The 21,350-nt window shown below is 39.0% G+C and overlaps 1 protein-coding gene across 1 annotated transcript; it reads right to left on the bottom strand.

Moving 5' to 3' along the window:
- Window positions 1-6,748: 6,748 nt before the first annotated feature.
- LOC114531830 (CXXC-type zinc finger protein 1-like) lies at window positions 6,749-7,108 on the bottom strand. Its single transcript, XM_028553444.1, has one exon. It carries the CDS (start codon window positions 7,106-7,108, stop codon window positions 6,749-6,751), a length of 360 nt encoding a protein of 119 aa, XP_028409245.1.
- Between the last annotated feature and the right edge of the window lie 14,242 nt (window positions 7,109-21,350).

The following is a 21,350-nucleotide window of genomic DNA, read 5'->3' as shown; positions in this document are numbered from 1 at the left end:
TTTTCATAAAATACACAACAATAGTAACTCCGAATAAAGTAAGCATTTTGATTCAACGTTTCGACTTTATTTAGTCATCATCATTCCTGATGATGACTAAGTAAAGTCGAAACGTTGGATCAAAATGCTTACTTTATTTGGAGTTACTATTGTTGTCTAAAGGTATAAAATAGATTAGTATTAAATGTGAGCTACATGTCTTTGTCTTTTTGATAATGGGAGTCTTTGCTTTTTACAGAACTGAATCAGCTACAGTCACAAAAAAAGCTTTAAAAATGTTGATGTTCCGTGTTGCCAACTTTGTGGATTAACGCCCAATTAACTCGAAAACGAGAAGGCCACAAGACAAATATCGGAAATCCTCGTCCTTTTTTGCATACATTTTCGTCCTCGTCCACCGTAACTGTAATCTGTTCGATGCACCAACAAATGCTAAACAACAGCAAAGTTGTTCTACTTTCACAAGACAGAGGAAAAAATCATATCTTCCTGGTACAGTAGCTATATATTACTAAGCAATATACGTTTACATCAGTGATGAATTATGTCATTCGATGTTAACTGATTGTCATACTGATATGATCAATGGAACTTCAAACAAACCACATAGTCTTATTCGAACTTTGAACTGGTGCTATCTCCAGCTAATTCAGACTGATAAATTATCGATAATCAACATTGCAAACCACCTGTACCTTCCTGCTGGATCTCATACTGATGAAATCATACTGTCATCTCCGCGGTTAACAAAAATGAGATAGATAATTTGTTGAAACATTTGAATTCTATTGAGCCATCAATTCAATTCACTGTAGAGCGCGAGAGTGAGGGAAAGTTGGCTTTTTTGGATACTTATGTTCATAGAAATATCGAAGGGCAGTTAGAAACTGACGTTTACCGTAAACCTACACATACGGACAAATATCTATCCTTCTACTCACACCATCCAAAAAGTCATAAAAAGTCTGTTGCAAAAACTTTGTTTCAAAGAGCTGAATCGTTACCATCCAATCGCGTTGCTAGGGACAACGAGCGTGATTATGTCCTCAGTGTACTGAGAGAGAACAACTATCCTTAAAACTTTTTAAATGATTGTCTAAAATCCCCTGTCTCGACTAGATGCAATTCCTCAGAGGGTGATTCCTCAAAAACAGGTTTTGCTATAGTTCCATACATTCAGGGAATTGCAGAACCTATCAGGAGGATCCTGAATAATTGTGGTATAAAAGTTGCCTTAAAACCCTTTCAGACATTGGGACATATTTTCGCGAAACCCAAGGATCGCGTAGCGACTAAACAGAAAACTCATGCTGTATACTCTATACCATGTGGTGATTGCGATGCGAGAAAGAATATCTAGGTCAAACAAAACGCCAGTTCGGCACACGTTTAAAAGAACATCAAAAGGCTGTATCGAACTTAAACAGTTCAAAATCAGCCTTGGCGGAACATGTGTGTCAAACTAACCATAACATTGGGTGGAACGATTCAAAAGTCATTACCACTAATGATCGTTATGGACAAAGGCGTTGTTTGGAAGCCTGGCATATTAATGCGAGTCTTTGTGCCCTTAATAGGGATGACGGAAGCTATTTGCCAAAAGAGTATTTACATCTGATTAATAGATGACGTCATTTTGAGAGTATATAAGGAACCGAGTTTCAACATCAGATCACCCCTGATGAAGACACTAGACCGAAGTGTCGAAACGTTGGGTCGTGAAAGTTAATCTTTGTGTGGTGATTACTTTCATTTACTAAAAACAATACCACGATAATTACGATGGATTATATACCTAGTTGCCGTGAACTCATAAACTTCAATGTTTGTTTTGGCGACGAGGATAAATTATGACTACCCTTGGCAAGATCGAAGAGTTCGACATCCGCAGTGGTAAGATTGATCGTTATTTGGAACGTTTGGAACAATATTTCAAAGCAAATGGCATTTCCCCGGACGATGAAGACTCGCATAAACGTCGCGCCATCTTGATCTCTGTTTTGGGCGCTGAAGCGTACAATATCTTGTTTGATCTTTGCTCTCCTCATTCACCGTCTTCCAAGAGTTTTGACAACCTAAAGACCATCCTAAAGTTGCATTTTGCTCCGAAGAGACTAACAATTGCCGAACGTTTTCTATTTCACAATTGTAAGCAAAATGAATCGGAAAGTGTATCGGAATTTGCGGCGAATCTTAAGAAGCTAGCTTCCACTTGTGATTTTGGAACATTCCTTCCTGCTGCTCTGCATGATCTTTTTTGTGTGGCTTACGCAGCTCAAGCCTGCAAAAGAAGTTGTTGGCCGATGAGCATACTTTTCAACAAGCGCTCAAAGTTGCTTTAAATCATGAGGCTGCTGAGAAAGACGTAGCTGAACTTAACCAAAAAAAACCCACAGATCCTGTACACAAGATTAGTCCACCGAGTGCCACCCGCGTTTCCCCACCTCCACCACCGAATAATAACAGGCAGAAATGTCTAAGCTGTGGTGAAGGAGGCCATCGTAGATTCAGTTGTAAGTACCGAAATCTTACTTGTCATTCATGTGGCAAACATGGTCACATTTCTTGTGCTTGTAAGTCACCAAAGTCTCTACACCAAGTCGAAGAAAGCCCTGAAAATGAGGACACCTATATAAGCTTGGTTCAAATAAGCAGGCCATCATGACATCTGTCAAAGTTCAAGGTCACCCTTTCTTGATGGAAATCGATACAGGCACCAGTATAATTTTTTGCTAACGTATCGCAGCACCCCACATGCCACCACACATGAAACACCTGCCAAGCTTTTCCTCCAAAGAGAAGTCCGCACCAGACTGTCCTTGGTGAAGCCTGACCTCACTTGCACAGTAGCACACGAACAATCAAAGATAAAAAGTTACTTTGATCAACACACTAAGGCCCGACAGTTCGCGCCCTGTGACAATGTCCTTGCCAAGGACTTTACATCCTTCGAAAGGTGGCAGCCAGCCCAAGTGCTACAACAGAAGTCGATCCACTCGTATAGTGTTCAGCTGTCAGGCGGGAGAGTGTGGAACCGTCACGTTGACCATCTAATTAGAGGCACTCCAAATTCTGACAAGGACAGCAATCCAGAGGCAAGTGGTACAGTATCCAGTCCGGATCCAGGGCATCCACAGACTAGGCAAGCACAGCAATCAGAAGGGGTCAGAGCAAATAATCCAGGTTCCAGTGATGACTCTAGCTCAAATGCAGTTTCTCCAGCAAACGAACAGTTAACAAAAATTTCTACTAAATTGCCGGTGACAACTAGATCCGGTCGGGTTATTGAACGGCCAAAAAGACCTATCTGTCTTATATAGCCAGTGACATAAAATAAGTAACGCTTGAACTCGTCAACACCATGATCTTTAAGACTTGCAAGAGAGGTGTTGTAGTGTTATATGTTGTTGTATAGTGAAGTAATGTTATGTAATTGTACTGCTGCTGTACAATGTATTCATATTTGGGAAAATTATCACATCTTATTGTTGACTGCACATGTGTCCTTAATGCTCGGGAATTTAACATATACAAATTTTGGATTTGATTTAATGTTTGTGATACCAGCCAGTGTGTTTAATTCAAAACCGAAATTTCTCAAGAGGGACCCCCAACGCATATTATGGAGTCGAGTTAATTGGACGGCAAAAAGAGAGAGGCTGCTGGTATCTTTCAAAGGAGGTATGGGCATTAACGTGGTTGACTATTTTATTTTTAAATCTTCATTGAGAATTGTGCAAAAAATAAATGGGACATGCAGGTATTGCCATTGTTAAAAACTTCCCAGTGTGTGTCCAAGTATTTTTTCATTACTTCCTTCACATCATTGCGCTATATGTTGTCGTGCTGTACATTGCAATGTAAAAATCCCATTATTACTATGTAACTATGATAGCTTGTTTCATTTCAGATACAAATAGCTTTTCCTTGAGGAATGATTATCAAGTAACAGCTCAAATTTGTTACTAATATGCCAAAGGTGTGTTAACCAACAATTTATTCTGAATACAATTGATTTAAAAATCACAGATTAAAACAGTGGCGGACCCTGTCATATGACACACATCATGAGATAGTGTGGGTGGGGTTGGGCATCCTTACGAGAAAGCTAGGAAGATTTCGGGATGCCCCCAACTGAAAAAAATGTATAAAATTGTATGTGTGACGTGTACAGCACAGAAACACATATTATTCTATTGTTTGTTCATAGTTTACTTTTTAGCTTATGTTTTGAATGAATTAGTCATTAATGTTTAGATTGGTAATTCCAATTGAGCAAAAGTTAGCATTCATACAAACACTTGGTTGGCAGGAAATAAAACAATATTGCCAAAAAATTTAGTATGTGCAGTACTGTAGCGAAGTGACAACAGCATCATGATCAGAGTAATAAACACTTATAACAGAATTGTTCAGTATTCTTAAAGTATTTGGTCTTACATGCACATGATATAGTAAGCTACCAGAAGAAACGAATGTGGGTTCGGTAACAACTTAAGTATAGTTTAGGGATTCCATTACTTATGCTAGCGGTTGAGATTCAGTCTCATTAGGGACTGTTCGTTAATTATGACCAAGGGGGGGCTGGTGATTAGAGTAGGGGGGTAAAAATTTGAAAATGAGTAAAAAGTGGGGGGTACATTTTTATCAAACAAGAAAAAATGGGGGGTACAGTTTTGTACACATGTATCCAAACAACACAAAAACTATAATTTGGCAAAATAAAATAAATATTTATTAAAAATAAAAATAATAAATTAAATAACGACATACGTATTTTTGCAGTCTCAACCCCAGGCCAAAAAGAACGTAGGCTCTGATTTAGAGTTTTCAAACATGGTGGATTCCATGATAGACTATGATAAGCTGGCGGAAGCAATTCTTAAGGCAAAGGCAAGGAACAAAAACAGTGACCAGGAGAGCAAAACTATAAATACAGGTAAACAATTCTAGCGGAACTTTTAGTAGTATTTATAATTGATTTCACGATTGAAGTATTAAGTTTAAAACCATTAGTGTTTTATATACAAACAAGACGCCTGGGCAGGCGTACACTCTGGCTACGGCACAGGGGCGTACCATATACATGCGTCTGTCAAAATAACAAGACCGGGCATGGGTTTGTGATGCCTGAGAGCAACATTGTTCTTTCTTGAGGGCAAAATTTAGCTGTTGCTACCAATATTATTTTAATAGATGAGCTATAAAACGGAGACAACAATGATACATGACATTTGTGGAGTTTTAATGGCTTAGAGTTCCAATGTAAAATTTCCACACATTGTTAAAGCTTGTTCAGTTCGTTTATCTTCCGCAAAATATCAAGTTAATAAAAAGGCACAGCCTGTATACAGTATATTAAAATCGAAGATACTGTATATGATACATACAACCTGCTAAGCTACAATATTCACCAATGATCTAACAACTGATTGTGCCAAAATCCTATGTGTAAAACCCGACGCACTACGAGTGCTAATGCAAGGAAAACAGTCGCAGTATTTGATGGAAAAACCAAAATTTAAATCCTTTATAATCCACGGCCATTTTGATGTGAGGCTGTGAACCGTTCGAGGAAAAAAGCAGTTAACTCCATGAACGTATGTCGCATTTGTGACACCCAAAATGTCCGGCCGCTGGTGTTTTAAGACTCTGGCGTACCTATGGTAGCCGGAGTAATTGGCTTAATTGGGCCGTACATGCCATTTTATATACCCAGCATTGGCAGCAACAGGGTGGTGCAGGTATTAAATGAAATGGGCCAATAGTCATGTGTTACTCTGTCATATATGTATAGTATAATTCTGTGTATATGAATGTTTATGTGGTAACTTACATTAAAATATATGTATATCTCAATATGCTTTAATAGATGCAGAACCTGTAGAGAAAATTTGTTTGGTGGATACAGATTCTGGTAGTACATTATGGAAAGACATTGAATTGGGTTATTTACCTCATGCCACACATGCTGTATGATGACCAGTCCTTGTTTGACGAACAGGGTAGGCATTTCAAGAAGCCCTGGAGTGAGTTTAAACATGTAAAAAATTTACCACTATTGGAGGTGCTGTCTAATCTTCTAGGTAGTATAACTAAATTGGGACAAGATTGCAAGGCAACTGCTGCCCATTTTCAGCGTGTTACATATGGCCTAAATCAAGTTACTTCTGACAGTGCCAGTGCCTTTAAGAGGAAAAAACTCAAAAACTCAAAGAAAAATAAGAAGAGGGTGGATGACAGGTTCAAGAACAATGTTGAAAAATTGTTTAGTGAAATATGTGACCAGGATGTGCATAATATGTATGTTTCAAAGGGAGTTTTTATTCCAGATTATGAAATTATATCCAACAGAGAAGAGTACCTGGACATCACAAAGTCAAAACTTAAACATTTTGTTCACATTTTGCAATATTTTGATCATCATGCAAAATGCACTCTAGTAGACCTTACCTAGTGCCAAATGAACTTGGGAAAGACCTTCTATTTGAGATGGACAAGGAACTAAGTTTTTCAAGCTCGTTGGAAGACGACAATGTCTCTGAAGTCAACAAAGTCTCTGTAGCTGATAATGAAGATAGCACAAGAGAGATGGACCAGGGGTTAAGTTCCAATGAACCTGACAATGAAGACAGCACATATGAGAATGCTACATTGTGAACGACATTTTAAATAAAATATCAGTTTGTCTCATTTGGAAAAAAAACTTTTGTTCGTCTTAAAAGCTTAAAAACGCTATAAAAATTTGCTAATTTGCCCTACAAAGTGTACAAATGTATGGTACATCACTTTCTGCGTGGTCCTTGCATTCACTTTCGTCCATACCAACACATTCCCCATGGTACCATTCATCACACGCATCACAGCATATCATGAAACGTCCATCATCAGGTCCTCTGCATACGCAATAAATATTTTCATCATCACTAGTTTCAGACTCGTCTGAACTGTCAGATCCTAACTCCAAAAGTACAATTTCGTTTTTCTCTTCATCGTCCTTGTGTAGTTCTAGTTCCTGATTTTCACAAAGGGCAGTTAATTCTTTAAACTGTGTCATTGCAACATGTGCCTCTACAAGAGCTACTTTATCCTTTTTCTTTAGCTTCATTATAGTAAGTTTGTATTTTTTATGTACTTGTCTAACTCAGAAACTCTCAATCCTTTTATTTGCCTTGTCTCATACAGCTGTTTCCAGTTGTAGTCCTCACAAGACTTTTCCTCTCTCTCTTTCTTTTTTTGGAGTTGTTCCTTTTCCTGCTTTCTTTGTTTCGCCGCTTTGTTTTAGACCGTATAGCGATTTCTCAGCTTACAAACTAACGTTTCACCCGAATCACTTTGCTTTTCAAAACCTTCAGGTTGTTCTATATATATATTTTGCAATCAATTGGCACATTAAGGTATGCTGTTTTCACATCCATTTGGTGGATAATAATGTCGTTTTGAACAGCACGTAATAACATTTGGATCGAACTCATGCATGCAGTTGGTGCAAATGTTTCTTTCTAATCTATATCTGAAACTTCTGAATACCCTTTCTCTACAAATCAGCTTTATATGTTTCCTCTCCCTCTTGATTTCGTTTTATAGTGTAAATGCACTTTGCCCCCACTACCTGTCTATCCTTTGCAGTACTAAATCAAAAGTGTCATTATCTGTCAACACTTTCATCTCAATTTCCATTGCTTTTTGCCATTTGTTAGCCTCAGGCAACTCAAGTGCTTGTTTATAGCACACTGGAATGTTTGCAACTCTATAGCAATAATCAACAGTGTAATTAACATTCTCACCTAATGTGTCATCTTATTTGCTTTTATCGAAATAATTTGGCTTATTGCAGACCCTTGTTGGATAACTATCTCCCTTAGTAACCACTTAGGTGTTGTTTGTTGCATTCTTGCTGTTTGTTTCAAGATTATTCGTACTTCCCTGAACTGTTCTCTACATTTAGGAGTTTTCCTTACTGGAATTCAAAGGTTTTCTGTCGGGCATCAACTCATCAAGATAGTTGAGGTTATTGCCATTGCCTAAATATAGGATAGCATGTCGAGCTGAATACATGCATATTATTCAAATTTGGTTGCTTACCTGTCAACGACTAAAATGGTGTCTTCTCTAAGTGTTGGTTGAAACATCTGTTTCTTATGTAGGCTGAAGCAATTACGTAGTAAAGTACAGAGGTAAAGTGTCTGGCAACAGCTTGGTGTTATAGTGGTTGTTAAACAACTTACGGTGTTCACCAAACCTTACCCTTAGAGATTTTTTAGTTTCACCGATATATAGTAAACCACATTTGTTGCATGAGAGGCAATAAATGAGGTTGGAGGAGAGGCATGTGAAATGGTGTCTGATGAAAAAATTTGAGTTGGGAGCCGAAATAACAGTGCTGGAATCTGTAAATGAGCATGTTTTAATGGAAACATGGGAATGTGCCATTGGGCTCTGAACAGTTTAGCTGTAGAGAGCTGTGAACCATTGTGTCTCGGATATTTTTGTTGTGCCGAAAAAAGACGAGGGAGTTATCAGTGAAAATGGAAGAAGTCTCGGGATCATTCTGCAGGATATGAAAATTCCTAAGTAAGATATCCCTAACAGCAAAATTGAAGGGATGATGTGTAAGAACTAAGAAAGTACAATTACTGCTAGGGGTGCTAGAGACAAAGTCTGTAAGAGACAAAGTCTGTAAGGGTGTCTAAACGGGAAATGTCAGAAACCTTAGATAAGGCAGTGTCAATAAGTGGGGAGGAATACTTCTCATCCCCAGACATTTTGACTGGAAGTCGTGAGGCAATGAGGCCTCCCTCATTGCGGGCTATTCTTAGCCCACAATCAGGCACCTCTTTGGCAATGTAATGTATTCCAATTTGTTTTGATTTTTTGTTTTCTGTTTGCCCATTTTTATCATGTGTTTTGCCCCCATACAAAACATGTATGCTCCCCTATTTATTTTCATACTAACTCTGCTTACAAAGGCCCTCAGGGACACCGCAGAAATTGGTGTTGGAAGTCAAATATCTCATCAGTTGCTCACATTTGAATCCTAGAATTCAGAAACTGCTGTCAAAGAAAATACTATCAAATAAGTTGAAAACAAGTTCAATTTTTCTTCCAATATCGGTTTTGGAAACTTTTGAAGGCTCTTCGTATGCATCTGCCACCGTAAAATGGACATTTTGAGACATTTACAGACATTTTCAGATGATTTGTTTTTGCCGTGTGCAAGCTTCAAATCTTTTGTGCAAGAGATATTTTGTTGAGTATTTATAAATCTTTTAGCTTGCCGAATTTAAAGTCTAAGTATTGAGAATTACGGCTAAGTCTACCAATTTCCGCGGTGTCGCCCTCAGGTCAAAACGTCAAGAAGTGTTTTGGTCTATTTACGCAGTTGTTATACCATATTTAATGCCAAGTTGTGTTGAATACGCTTGCCAGCGCTACCACCTCCAGTAAGGAAGAGGTATATAGGTTTTATTTCAACAGATTTTAAACTGTTCATGTTTTTTATTAGTGTTCTGCACCAAGACAGAACTATATTATATGCACACCTTTGTTCTGCATTCAAGGATCTAACTGATTTGCGCAGTTGATCATGGGAAATTTCTGATGGTTGATTGTGGTAAGTAATTGTAGCATAATAGTGATTTATTTGTGTAAGGTGAAGATCATCAGGTCGCTGTTCATTAAATGACTCGTTAGGATTTGTATCATTTGGTTGTTCATCTTGGAGATCTGAATTTTCCTTATCATTTTTGCTATCATAGGAATGGATTGTTTTGTCAGGATTATTCCGCATTGCTTCTAGTGCGTCAGTTATAGCATCAGCATCAGGTTTCAAATGAATCTTGTTTTCTTCCACGATAGGTTGAACGTCAGGTTCATAAAATTTGGATGTATACGTTTGATGGGAACTTAGGAGCTTTGTTTCGTTTCTCCAAGGAAAATACAGCATAAGCAAATAATGGAAATATAACTCTGGTTCTTTTCTTTTATTTGGTGTATGATATCTTATAATAGCTTAAACCTTCCTACACTTCATAGTTTCATTTCTGTTTATTAATTTAATTTTGGGTGGAAGAGAATGTTCTGTATCTTTCTTTGAGTGATGTGATTCAAGCAAGTCATCATTTAAAACATCAGTTGAGAATCCTTTGTTTCAACATTCTCTGTCCTATAATGCTCATAACAGAATGCAGCAAATTGTGCTAAACATAATCTATCAACAACAGGAATTCCTTTTTGTCTTAGGCTATAATGCTCAATTATGTTGGATTTGTAAATATCTGTGCTGTCATCATCAAGTTCATCAAGCTCACTTGGAGTTTTATTCATACGGACTCTTTTCTCTGGTAAATCTGTACTGACAAAAACAGTCTTTGGGAATATTTTTCTCAACCACAGTTCAGGCATACATCTATATACACATTCTCGTAAACTAACCTCTCTTGTAGAAAGAAAAGCAGCAGCAATTTTTTTTAACCATCTCTGATTTTCATGTTACATGATTTAGCCTGAGAACATTCAGTTTCATTCTTTGTAAAATATGAGCATACATATGTTATGCATTTGTAATGATTAAAAACTGGTTGTAGGTCAACATTTGCTGCAAATCCCTCAATTCCAGCAACAAAATAATTGTTAATAAAACAACTAGCTACTGGTCGTTTAAGATGATAAATAATATTCACCTTCAGCTATACCAAATGAATCTAATATATCTTTTTTGATAGCAGTTGCAATATAGTTTTCTTTTGACGATGGATTCAAGACTTCATCAATTTGGTTTTTGACTGATGTTATTGACTAATGTTAGGATTTCTTTTCATCTATTAAGTATAGTGCATTTGGCTTCCTCATTCATACTCTCATTGAGAGGTTCAGCTATAATTGTTGGTTTGGTAAAGAACTGACCAAAATTAAAATGACATTGAACGTTTTTGTACTTTCTGCAGGTTTTTAAATGGTTATGTTTTTGATACGTTTTGACTAACTCATGCAACTCTAGTTCATCTTGTTTATTAGGAAGGTTAGCTTGCACATGCTCATCAATAAATGCTACATAGGCATCCTTGCTCTGAGAAGTAAGTTTTGGACAATCAGAAGTCCATACTAATGCATGTAAGTGGGGAGATCCTCTCATTTGAAACTCAATTCGAAGAGCATGATAAGCTATTTTGCCTATTGGGTTACAATGACTAAGAAGGACTTCACTAAAATTTCTTAATTAACTTCATTAATTAATATAACTTTATTCATTGTAACTTCATTGTTGGCATTCAAAGGTAAGTTGGCATTCAAATGTGACTTGGTATTCAAATATGACTTGGTATTCGAATGTGACTTGGTATTCAAATGTGCATTCATGCAAACTTCCTGCAAATAAGCACTAAAAGCTGGAAATTAGAACAAAAATAGGGTGTAAAAAGTTTGGCAAATCAACCCTGTGATAAAAACAGTTTTAATAACTCCTTTTAACCCTGTTATGGCTCGCTACTCTGGTTTATATAAATGATTACAAAGCCCGGTCAAATTGTAATCAGGACCTTACGTTTTGACAGGCCAGTCTACTGTCTTCGTCAGGGGTGATTTAAAGCTGGAATCAAAGCTTCTTAAATACCCAAGGGATGAAGATGATGTCACCTGCTAATAAGATGCTATATTCCTCTGGCAACAAATAGGCACTGTCGTCCCTATTCACAACACTCATAATGATATGCAAAGCGGAAATAAGGCTTAATAACCCAGAATTTGCAAGTATAAGTGTCTTAAAGGGGAGGAGTACATGCACCGAAGAATATAAAAGGGCTTCGCATCACAAAGACCGTCTTCTTGCTCAGTTGCACGGTTGGCGTACAAGCCGGTAGACGCAACCCTTGCCTCGAAGCCTTCGCACGCCCACGAGAATTATGGCAGAAGATAGGCCAGAGATTCAATATCCAAATGCAGATGGCGGTGGACACGAAGATGGCGCCATGCCAGTTCTAGCCGAAATACCGCAGAATGTTCAGCAGGTACAGCCCGTGGACCAACCTGCTATACAGCAACCCCAAAGCGAACTGGAGGTATTTTTCTTTCTTATTTCGTATTCTTACTGCTCATTACGGCGACGTCAAAGCATGAAGTTTCACGGTTTAGGGTAGGATAACGACACCATTTTAGGCATTAAGCCAATATGAAAGCATGCAGTTTCACATGTTTAAAATATGCCCCAGCGTGGTGGGTAATGAAGCGTGAAAGTATGCCGTTTCACAGTTTAGAATTGATCATTAACGTGGCGGAAAGCATGCAGTTTCCCAATCTAGGGTTATGAAAACCATTGATTAGTCATGAAACGTGAAAGCATGAAGTTTCACATGTCTAACATATGCTCCAGAGTGGTCATTAATGAAACGTGAAAGCATGAAGTTTCACAGGTCTAACATATGCTCCAGAGTGGTCATTAATGAAACGTGAAAGCATGAAGTTTCACAGGTCTAACATATGCTCCAGAGTGGTCATTAATGAAACGTGAAAGCATGAAGTTTCACAGGTCTAACATATGCTCCAGAGTGGTCATTAATGAAACGTGAAAGCATGAAGTTTCACAGGTCTAACATATGCTCCAGAGTGGTCATTAATGAAACGTGAAAGCATGAAGTTTCACAGGTCTAACATATGCTCCAGAGTGGTCATTAATGAAACGTGAAAGCATGAAGTTTCACAGGTCTAACATATGCTCCAGAGTGGTCATTAATAAAACGTGAAAGCATGAAGTTTCACATGTCTAACATATGCCCCAGAGTGGTCATTAATGAAACGTGAAAGCATGAAGTTTCACAGGTCTAACATATGCCCCAGAGTGGTCATTAATGAAACGTGAAAGCATGAAGTTTCACATGTCTAACATATGCTCCAGAGTCGTCATTAATGAAACGTGAAAGCATGAAGTTTCACAGGTCTAACGTATGCCCCAGAGTGGTCATTAATGAAACGTGAAAGCATGAAGTTTCACATGTCTAACATATGCCCAGAGTGATCATTAATGAAACGTGAAAGCATGAAGTTTCACATGTCTTATATATGCCCCAGAGTGGTCATTAATGAAATGTGAAAGCATGAAGTTTCACAGGTCTAACATATGCCCCAGAGTGGTCATTAATGAAACGTGAAAGCATGAAGTTTCACATGTCTATATATGCCCCAGAGTGGTCATTAATGAAACGTGAAAGCATGAAGTTTCACAGGTCTAACATATGCCCCAGAGTGGTCATTAATGAAACGTGAAAGCATGAAGTTTCTCATGTCTAACATATGCTCCAGAGTGGTCATTAATGAAACGTGAAAGCATGAAGTTTCACAGGTCTAACATATGCCCCAGAGTGGTCATTAATGAAACGTGAAAGCATGAAGTTTCACATGTCTTATATATGCCCCAGAGTGGTCATTAATGAAACGTGAAAGCATGAAGTTTCACAGGTCTAACATATGCCCCAGAGTGGTCATTAATGAAACGTGAAAGCATGAAGTTTCTCATGTCTAACATATGCTCCAGAGTGGTCATTAATGAAACGTGAAAGCATGAAGTTTCACAGGTCTAACGTATGCCTCAGAGTGGTCATTAATGAAACGTGAAAGCATGAAGTTCCACATGTCTAACGTATGCTCCAGAGTGGTCAATAATGAAACGTGAAAGCAAGAAGTTTCACAGGTCTAACATATGCCGGGTCATTAATGAAACGTGAAAGCATGAAGTTCCACATGTCTAACGTATGCTCCAGAGTGGTCAATAATGAAACGTAAAAGCATGAAGTTTCACAGGTCCAACATATGCCCCAGAGTGGTCATTAATGAAACATGAAAGCATGAAGTTTCACAGGTCTCACGTATGTCCCAAATTGGTTATTAATGAAACATGAAAGCTCGAAGTTTCAAAGTCTAATATTAATGAGACGTGGGAGTATGCAGTCTCATGTGCGACTCATGATGAACAATATTGTTATTGCATGGGTTCGTATATACAGGGCAGTATTGAGATTTCAGGATTTTATACCCAGGGTATCGAAATGGGAGCAATGTGGTTAATGTCTTTTATCTCCTCCCATAGAAAATGAAAGATGAGTTAGAAAAGCTTCACCAAACTGTGATTCAGCTATTCCGTCCTTCGTTAGAGAACATGCTGAGAAAAGTTTTGGATTACGCCTCGCATCCACTCCCGGAGTTCAAGAAGTATGAGGCGCTTGATATGCTTGAAGCGCTGCAAAATACTGCCCGGGATGGGCAGCATGAGAAACGCGACTACTACCGGTTGGCATACCAGACCGTACGCAGTAAACTTGATTTACCTACCGAACTTTTTCAGTCATTAGTCTTACAGTTGCTGGGCGATAAAGACCATCAAAAGGTTTTCCCTTCCGAAGATACAGTATTATCCCTTATGTTTTAGGCTGAATTTTGGGTATGGGAAAAATCTGATACTTTTGATGAACTACTCACTGACATTACTCCACAATCTGCGAAACGATGGGTGGATGTCAGCGGGGAGCCCGTTCTTGTCAGTGGAGAGGGGGCGCCAAATACGCAACTCTTGCATACAGTCCACTTAGTCCAACAGGGACATACAATTGGGAATGTCCGGAAACTAACGTTCCGTGATCCAGCGTACTTCCAGTCTGGTGAACTACATCGACATCTAGAATTTTGGCACGAAATGGCGGGTAATACTCCATCATCAATACAGCGGGAGGTACTCTTATGGATTAAAGAAAAAGTATCTGTTTTCCCTTATTTTAGACACTTTAAGGGAAATTTTAAGGGGGAGCATTTCGACTCGATTCGCCCTCCACAGCGTGTGTTTAAAAATAATGTTTGTTGCAAACCCTTTGTGCACTTTATTCATCAAAAACTACTGGAATGATTGAGAAATGGGGCAATCTCCTTAGTTGGACGGGTCGGCGAGGTCCAACCACCACATCTAGTGCTTCCTCTCACTGTTGAACCGAGCAAACCGCGTCTCTGCCATGACGCACGTTTCCTTAATCTGTAGATGCAGGACAAACCATTTTCTCTGGATAAATTGAGTGATTTGCCACGTTACGTATTTAAAGATTCCTATCAAACTGTTCTCGACGATAAGTCGGGATACGACCACCTCCTTTTGTCCCAGGAAAGCCGTACCTTTTTTGGTTTCCAATGGGCCGGTTGGTATTTCACTTATGACACGTTACCATTTGGGTGGAAAATTTCACCGTACGTTTACCATACAACTGGCCTTCTTGCTTCTAATTTTTTTTCGTTCCCTTGGTATTCCGTGTTTACTTTATATTGATGACCGTCATAATGGGCAGTTACAAGTGTCGTTAATGCAAGGAGACTATGCCAACTTGAAAACTGTCGACGAGCGTAACTTCGCAGCGGCAGAATCAGCGATATTTCTTGTGGCTTTCTACCTGGTGCGCCTGGGATATTTTCTGGCTTTAAGTAAATCCATTTTGATACCGCAGAAAGAAGTACCTTACCTTGGATTTCGAACGGATTCTGCTCATGAGGTATTCCGTCTTCTCCTGAGCAAAAAGACGAAATTTTTTCTTCTCATACACACAACCCTTGACTCGCACACTGTCTCGGTCAAGACTCTTCAACGCATTGTCGGAAAGTGTGTCTCCTTTTCCATAGCAGTTCCTGCCGCTCGCCTGTTTACGCGCGAGATAAATCTGGCAATTTCGAAAGGTTTACGCACTTTAAAGCCAGTCCCGGTACGGGGTGCGTTAAGGGAGGAGATTGCTCACTGGTTATTCCTCAAAGATTGGGATGATCCTCTTCCCTGGCGCGAGGAGCGACATGTCTCAGTACGTCTTGCAACAGATGCTTCCCAGTCGGGATGGGGTGGTACAATTGTATACCCCATCCAACAACAAACCTCTGATTACTGGACCCAGGATGAGATGGCTTTCGATATTGCAACCAAAGAAGCTTTGGCAGTCGATAAGGTGCTCAATGCTTTTCAAGATTACGTTCGTGATGCTAGAGTAGATCTCCAAATTGATAACCAAGTTGTGAAGAACGTATGGTACAATCAAGGCTGTAAAAGCCCCACTCTTAACCGGGTGTTAAAGCAGTTATTCTTCTACCATCCGGCTGAATATCATGCTCCAAATGGTATATGTTTCATCCAAAGACAATCCAGGAGATGACCCCTCGCGCAGATTATCCCCCTTAGATTGTAAGCTGACACCACGACTGTGGCGCGACGTTCAACGGGAATTTGGAGGACCAGAGAGCCATACCTTCGATTTGATGGCCCTGGACTCCAACGTCATGACGGATAAAGTAGGACATCCCCTGCCTCATTTTACTCCGCACCCGTCCCCCAACTCTATGGGGGTGAACTTATTTGCGCAAGACTTGTCGCAGTTTGTCGAATTAATGCGTCGCCCTTACGTCTTCCCACCTCTTGTGCTGGTAAGTCCCCTGGTGAAATTCCTTAAACAACAGCGCCAATCGTGTACCGTTCTCATCTTGGATGTATATCCGCGGAAATATTGGTGGCCGGTGTTGAGTCATTTTTCGACGGCAAAATACAAAGTAGCATCATCTGGTGCGTCGGATGCCCTGCTTTTACCTTCAAGAAAGGGATGGCAGCCATATTTAAATCTTCCGGGCGACTTGTGGGCATTTTCTCTGACTTTCCCCTAATTATAACGTGAAATGTAATGTAATTGCTTACTCCGCTAATTAATTCTCAGTGTGAAAGAAGATATGACATTGTCGTAACAGTTTTTGCCATATATGACATTTAAAAATGAACTATACAATTATAGCAATTAGTTGTTTGAGCGGAACTAGAGCTTTGAACATGTGGATTCTCTTGTCGTTTGGTTGTTGTCATTAAAATAACCTATGAAAAAAAAAAAAAAAAAAAATCATAGTAAATTATGTTCTAAACTATGTGTTTTGTTTGTCTTAGGACCTTCCCATAATCGCAAAACTGTTTATACCATCTGTTCGCTGCCCGACGTGTAATCATGCTAATGACCACGATTTTCGTTTTTGCCAACGATGTGGTTACAGGAGGAAGGTTAAAAGACCAATAACCATAATACCTGCCAACATTGACCTCATTAGCATCGATCAACGGCTCCACCAACTTTTGCACTATGACCAGGCTACCAGCTATTGTAAACAAAAGGAATCATTGCGAACAGAATTAGAAACTTTTCTCGCCGCCTTATCAGGACAAGTGACATTAGCAACAGTTACTCCACGGGACATATGTCGGTTCCTTATCTACAAGGATGCTAACGGTAAAACGCAAGTTCATGGTCAGGGTTGTCCATATCTGGGCCAGAAGGGTAAGCAAGCCTGTCAATGTCCCTTGCGCCCGTCATACAAAACCGTGGATTCATATATTGGAAAACTTCGCGCCATCTTCCACTCCCTTGGCCGGGACGGAGAGTGGGACAAACGTTTGGGTCTAGGTAACCCGGCGGCGGATAAAGCCTTAAAGGATTATCTTCGACTAGTAACGGCGGAACAACTCCAGGCGAGAGTCACTCCCAAACAAGCCACACCCTTTTTTGTTGACAAATTAACGCAGTTGTGTCTTCATTTAGACAGACAACTGACAGATGCAAGTGATGCTATTTCTCGTTTTCGGATTTCGAGGGACCAAGCCTATTTTAAGACGGCTTTCTTCAGCGGTGATCGCCCAGGCGATTTAGGGCAAGTTAAAGTTCCTGAAATTCTACGTTTTCCCAACGATGACGGGTTCTTGTTCAATCATGTCTGGGGTAAGACCCTCCGCGATGGTGATGAGAATGTGTTTGGCATACGGAGGAATCCCAATGAGATTATTTGTCCCATACGAGGGATTGAAGCCTACATTGATCTTGCACGACAATTGGGGATTGATTTGACTAACGGCTACCTGTTTCGACCAACTACACCTGATATGGGCGTGAAAGATGCCCCTCTGACTTCCTCAGCGGCAGAGGCCCGACTCAAGTTATACCTGCGAGAGATGAAAGCCGATGACGGCGAGACTCTTCATGGTTTTCGATCAGGCTGTGCTATAACTTTGGCTTTGTCTGGTGCGGAATTGTCTGAGATCATGGACCATGTCGGTTAGTCAAGGCGGCATACGGTGTTATATTATATGCAGTTGGCAAAGGTTTTAAACCCATCTGGGGCATCAGCTAGGCTGGCATCACCAGACGCAATGGAAACATCGCAGGATTGGCAGGAGATTAATCAATTAAGACGGTTTGTTTCCGCCTTTCCGACAGATAAATAGCCTACTAGAACGGTATAATTAGCATTTTTCTGTTGTACGTGTCCTTCCTTTTGTTTGCATGTTCCTCACCAAGGGGATAAATCGGTGAAAGCAATAAGAAGTGGATAGATTTGCACAAGAACTGATAAGTAATATATAAGGAAAGAATAAGTCGTGGATAAGTAAAACAGTGAGTAATGGATAAGTATTGGATAAGAATTGTAGCTTAGTAAGTATTAATTTGTAAGAATATATATATATATAAATGTAAAGGATCGATAAGAGAATGATAGATATGTAAGAAAAAGGGGTAGATAAATAATAGATGTGTCTATAGAGTTATTTGATTTGTGAGGAAGGGAGTATGTGGGCGGTATGACATGTGGAACTTAGGTAGTCGGAGGTGGGCTGACCAGTGATTCATCCCATAACTTATTTCAGCTAAGCAAGAAGATGAGTGTTGGGAAATAGAATACTATTCACAACACTCATAATGATATGCAAAGCGGAAATAAGGCTTAATAACCCAGAATTTGCAAGTATAAGTGTCTTAAAGGGGAGGAGTACATGCACCGAAGAATATAAAAGGGCTTCGCATCACAAATACCGTCTTCTTGCTCAGTTGCACGGTTGGCGTACAAGCCGGTAGACGCCCCGCCCTGAACCCACCCTCAATTCACGTGGGCGTGCTCAGGCTTCTCGACCTCAGACAAGCTGCCTCAGCTTGTCTGAGGTCACACTGACCAGTGATTCATCCCATACCTTATTTCAGCTAAGCAAGAAGATGAGTGTTGGGAAATAGAATACTATTCAGAGCATAATTATGACCATGTATGGATTGTTAGTGGTAATTACTTTAGAGTTTTCCCATGAAATCTTGTGTTTGGTGTCACACAGGTCCTCTGCCAAGGGTGAACTCTAAAGTAATTACCACTAACAATAGATATAGTCAAAGACTTTGCCTAGAAGCGTGGAATATAAATATGAGTAATCCAATGCTTTGAATTATGAAGACGAACTTTCTGCACTATATACTGGGCCATTATAAGTTAGACAAAGTCAAAAACAAGTAAATTGGTAGTTTCATGGATAGAATAACAAAGTTGAGCATTTCAAGCAGCATTTCGAATATATAAATTCGTGTATAAATTGTCCTATGATTCCCTCACCATAATTAAGAGTTTTACTCCTTTTGGCTTATCTTAATATTTGGTTTGGCTTTACCTGTCCCAGAAGACCTGGCAACCCTGATTTTGTCTGTTTTCGTATCTCAAGAAGAGGCTACAATAATCATTGCGGTAGGCGATGTTTAATATCTTAACTTGGCATATAATTAATGTATGCATGAAATTGTTGGATGCAACTATCTATGGCATAATTCCTAATGGTATTAAGGTTTTCTTAAACAGGACTTTATAAAATTCAATAGGCAATTTGCATTATAGCAAAGCATCATGGGAAATGTGGTAACCTTTAACTTGCAAGGGAAATGGCAGCCGCTAGGAGTTCATTTTGCTTGTGAGAAAGAACGATTCTTTTATATACTTTTTTTGTAGCATTACTATTTTTGAAACCAAAATTGGCTTTTATATATTATAGACTATATTTCGTGAAAAGTAGAGTGAAATTGAAGAAAAAATGAGCGAGAAAATACGTATAGAACTATACAAGCTACGGGCATTTGCCTCACAAAATCATTCGAAGGGGAGGGTATTTTCCAATGTTTTAAGGTAAGTAAGCTTAACAGATAACTTACTGCTCACAATTTTAACAACAATTGTTGATTTGTTGTTGCTAGATCTGTGCGACATATTTACACAGTGATTTATTTGCCGATCGTTCGGCTTTCAGCATGGCTGCCAAGACAATGTTTGCTTTAGATACCTTATATTTCTTTGGCGGGAACAAAACAAGATTTCCGCTTCAGCTCTGTCACTCTGTGAAATATACAAATATACAAAATATACAATTTTCATACAAAAAATTGGAAGAGCATTTGGTATTAGATGGAGACAAAACACCTGATGGACAGCCTGTTGGAGCAATAAAACACAAAAAAATGGATATAAATTATATAAAGCAGGTTATCTAAGGCAATTTAAAGCCAAATGTCCGAAAAGGTGATGAGATATTTTCTTGTGTGGTGTAATGTTATGGCTAAAATGAAGAAAAAACAATATCTTGTCTATGCACACCACAACTAAAATTCAGGTGAAGTAGTATACGCAAAATGTTGCTGCCCTGTGATGAAGAAGAGGAAGACAATCCTCCTCAAGAGAAGAACAAAACAGGCAGCACAAAACGAAAATTTAAAGAAGATATTGAAGAAAGGAAAATGCATTTCAAGATGGAAATGGAAGAAGTATGATGCTTGAATTGTTAAACAATAAGATGTAAACTTTAACAGACTAGTTTATTTGTTAACATTTGTTCTTATTATATTATTTAACAAGGTTGTTCAATAATTAGTAAGTTATAATAATTGTTACTTACAGTGCTTTTTTTTGAAATTTTACAATGTCTTATTCATTTAGTAAATAGGTTTCCAGGCATGGTGGATCAACTTTGAAGAATGTACTTGATAGGGATCCATATAAGCTTGTTGACAATTTGTCATAAGAGCACCTACTATGTAGTATTTGGCTTCAGGTTGCAAGAGGACCCTCAAATTTTTCTTGAAATCCATATATGCTAAGTAAGTGCAGATTTTCCCAAAACCCCACTCAATGCTTACTCAAACTTTGCTCATTCTTTTGTTAAATTTCTTCTGATCTTCTGTTAAAATGGCACCACAGAATGGAGCCAAGATGGATCTGGTAACACCATCAGTTGCATTACCATAAATGATGTAGCGTTCCCCCCTGCCTCTAGCATCCTCCAGTTGCTCTAACTTTGTAGACACACCGCTTGCCCTTACCGCTTACCCTCGATGGGACTATACATATGAGAAATGAGGCTATTGGGTGCATGAATTGACTGAAAAAGAAAATTGTCTATATTGGGATGAATAGGTCGATATGGCGCACAATTTAAGACGTTATACTTGGAATTTTATGCAGTGTACTCTTTTGTGACCACTGAACATAATCCTCTGATTGAATCATCAATG

Source organism: Dendronephthya gigantea, unplaced genomic scaffold (assembly GCF_004324835.1).
Source record: "Dendronephthya gigantea isolate DGI-Jeju-01 unplaced genomic scaffold, DenGig_1.0 000075F, whole genome shotgun sequence".
Lineage (NCBI taxonomy): Eukaryota > Metazoa > Cnidaria > Anthozoa > Malacalcyonacea > Nephtheidae > Dendronephthya > Dendronephthya gigantea.
This window is presented reverse-complemented; position numbering and strand designations above follow the sequence as displayed.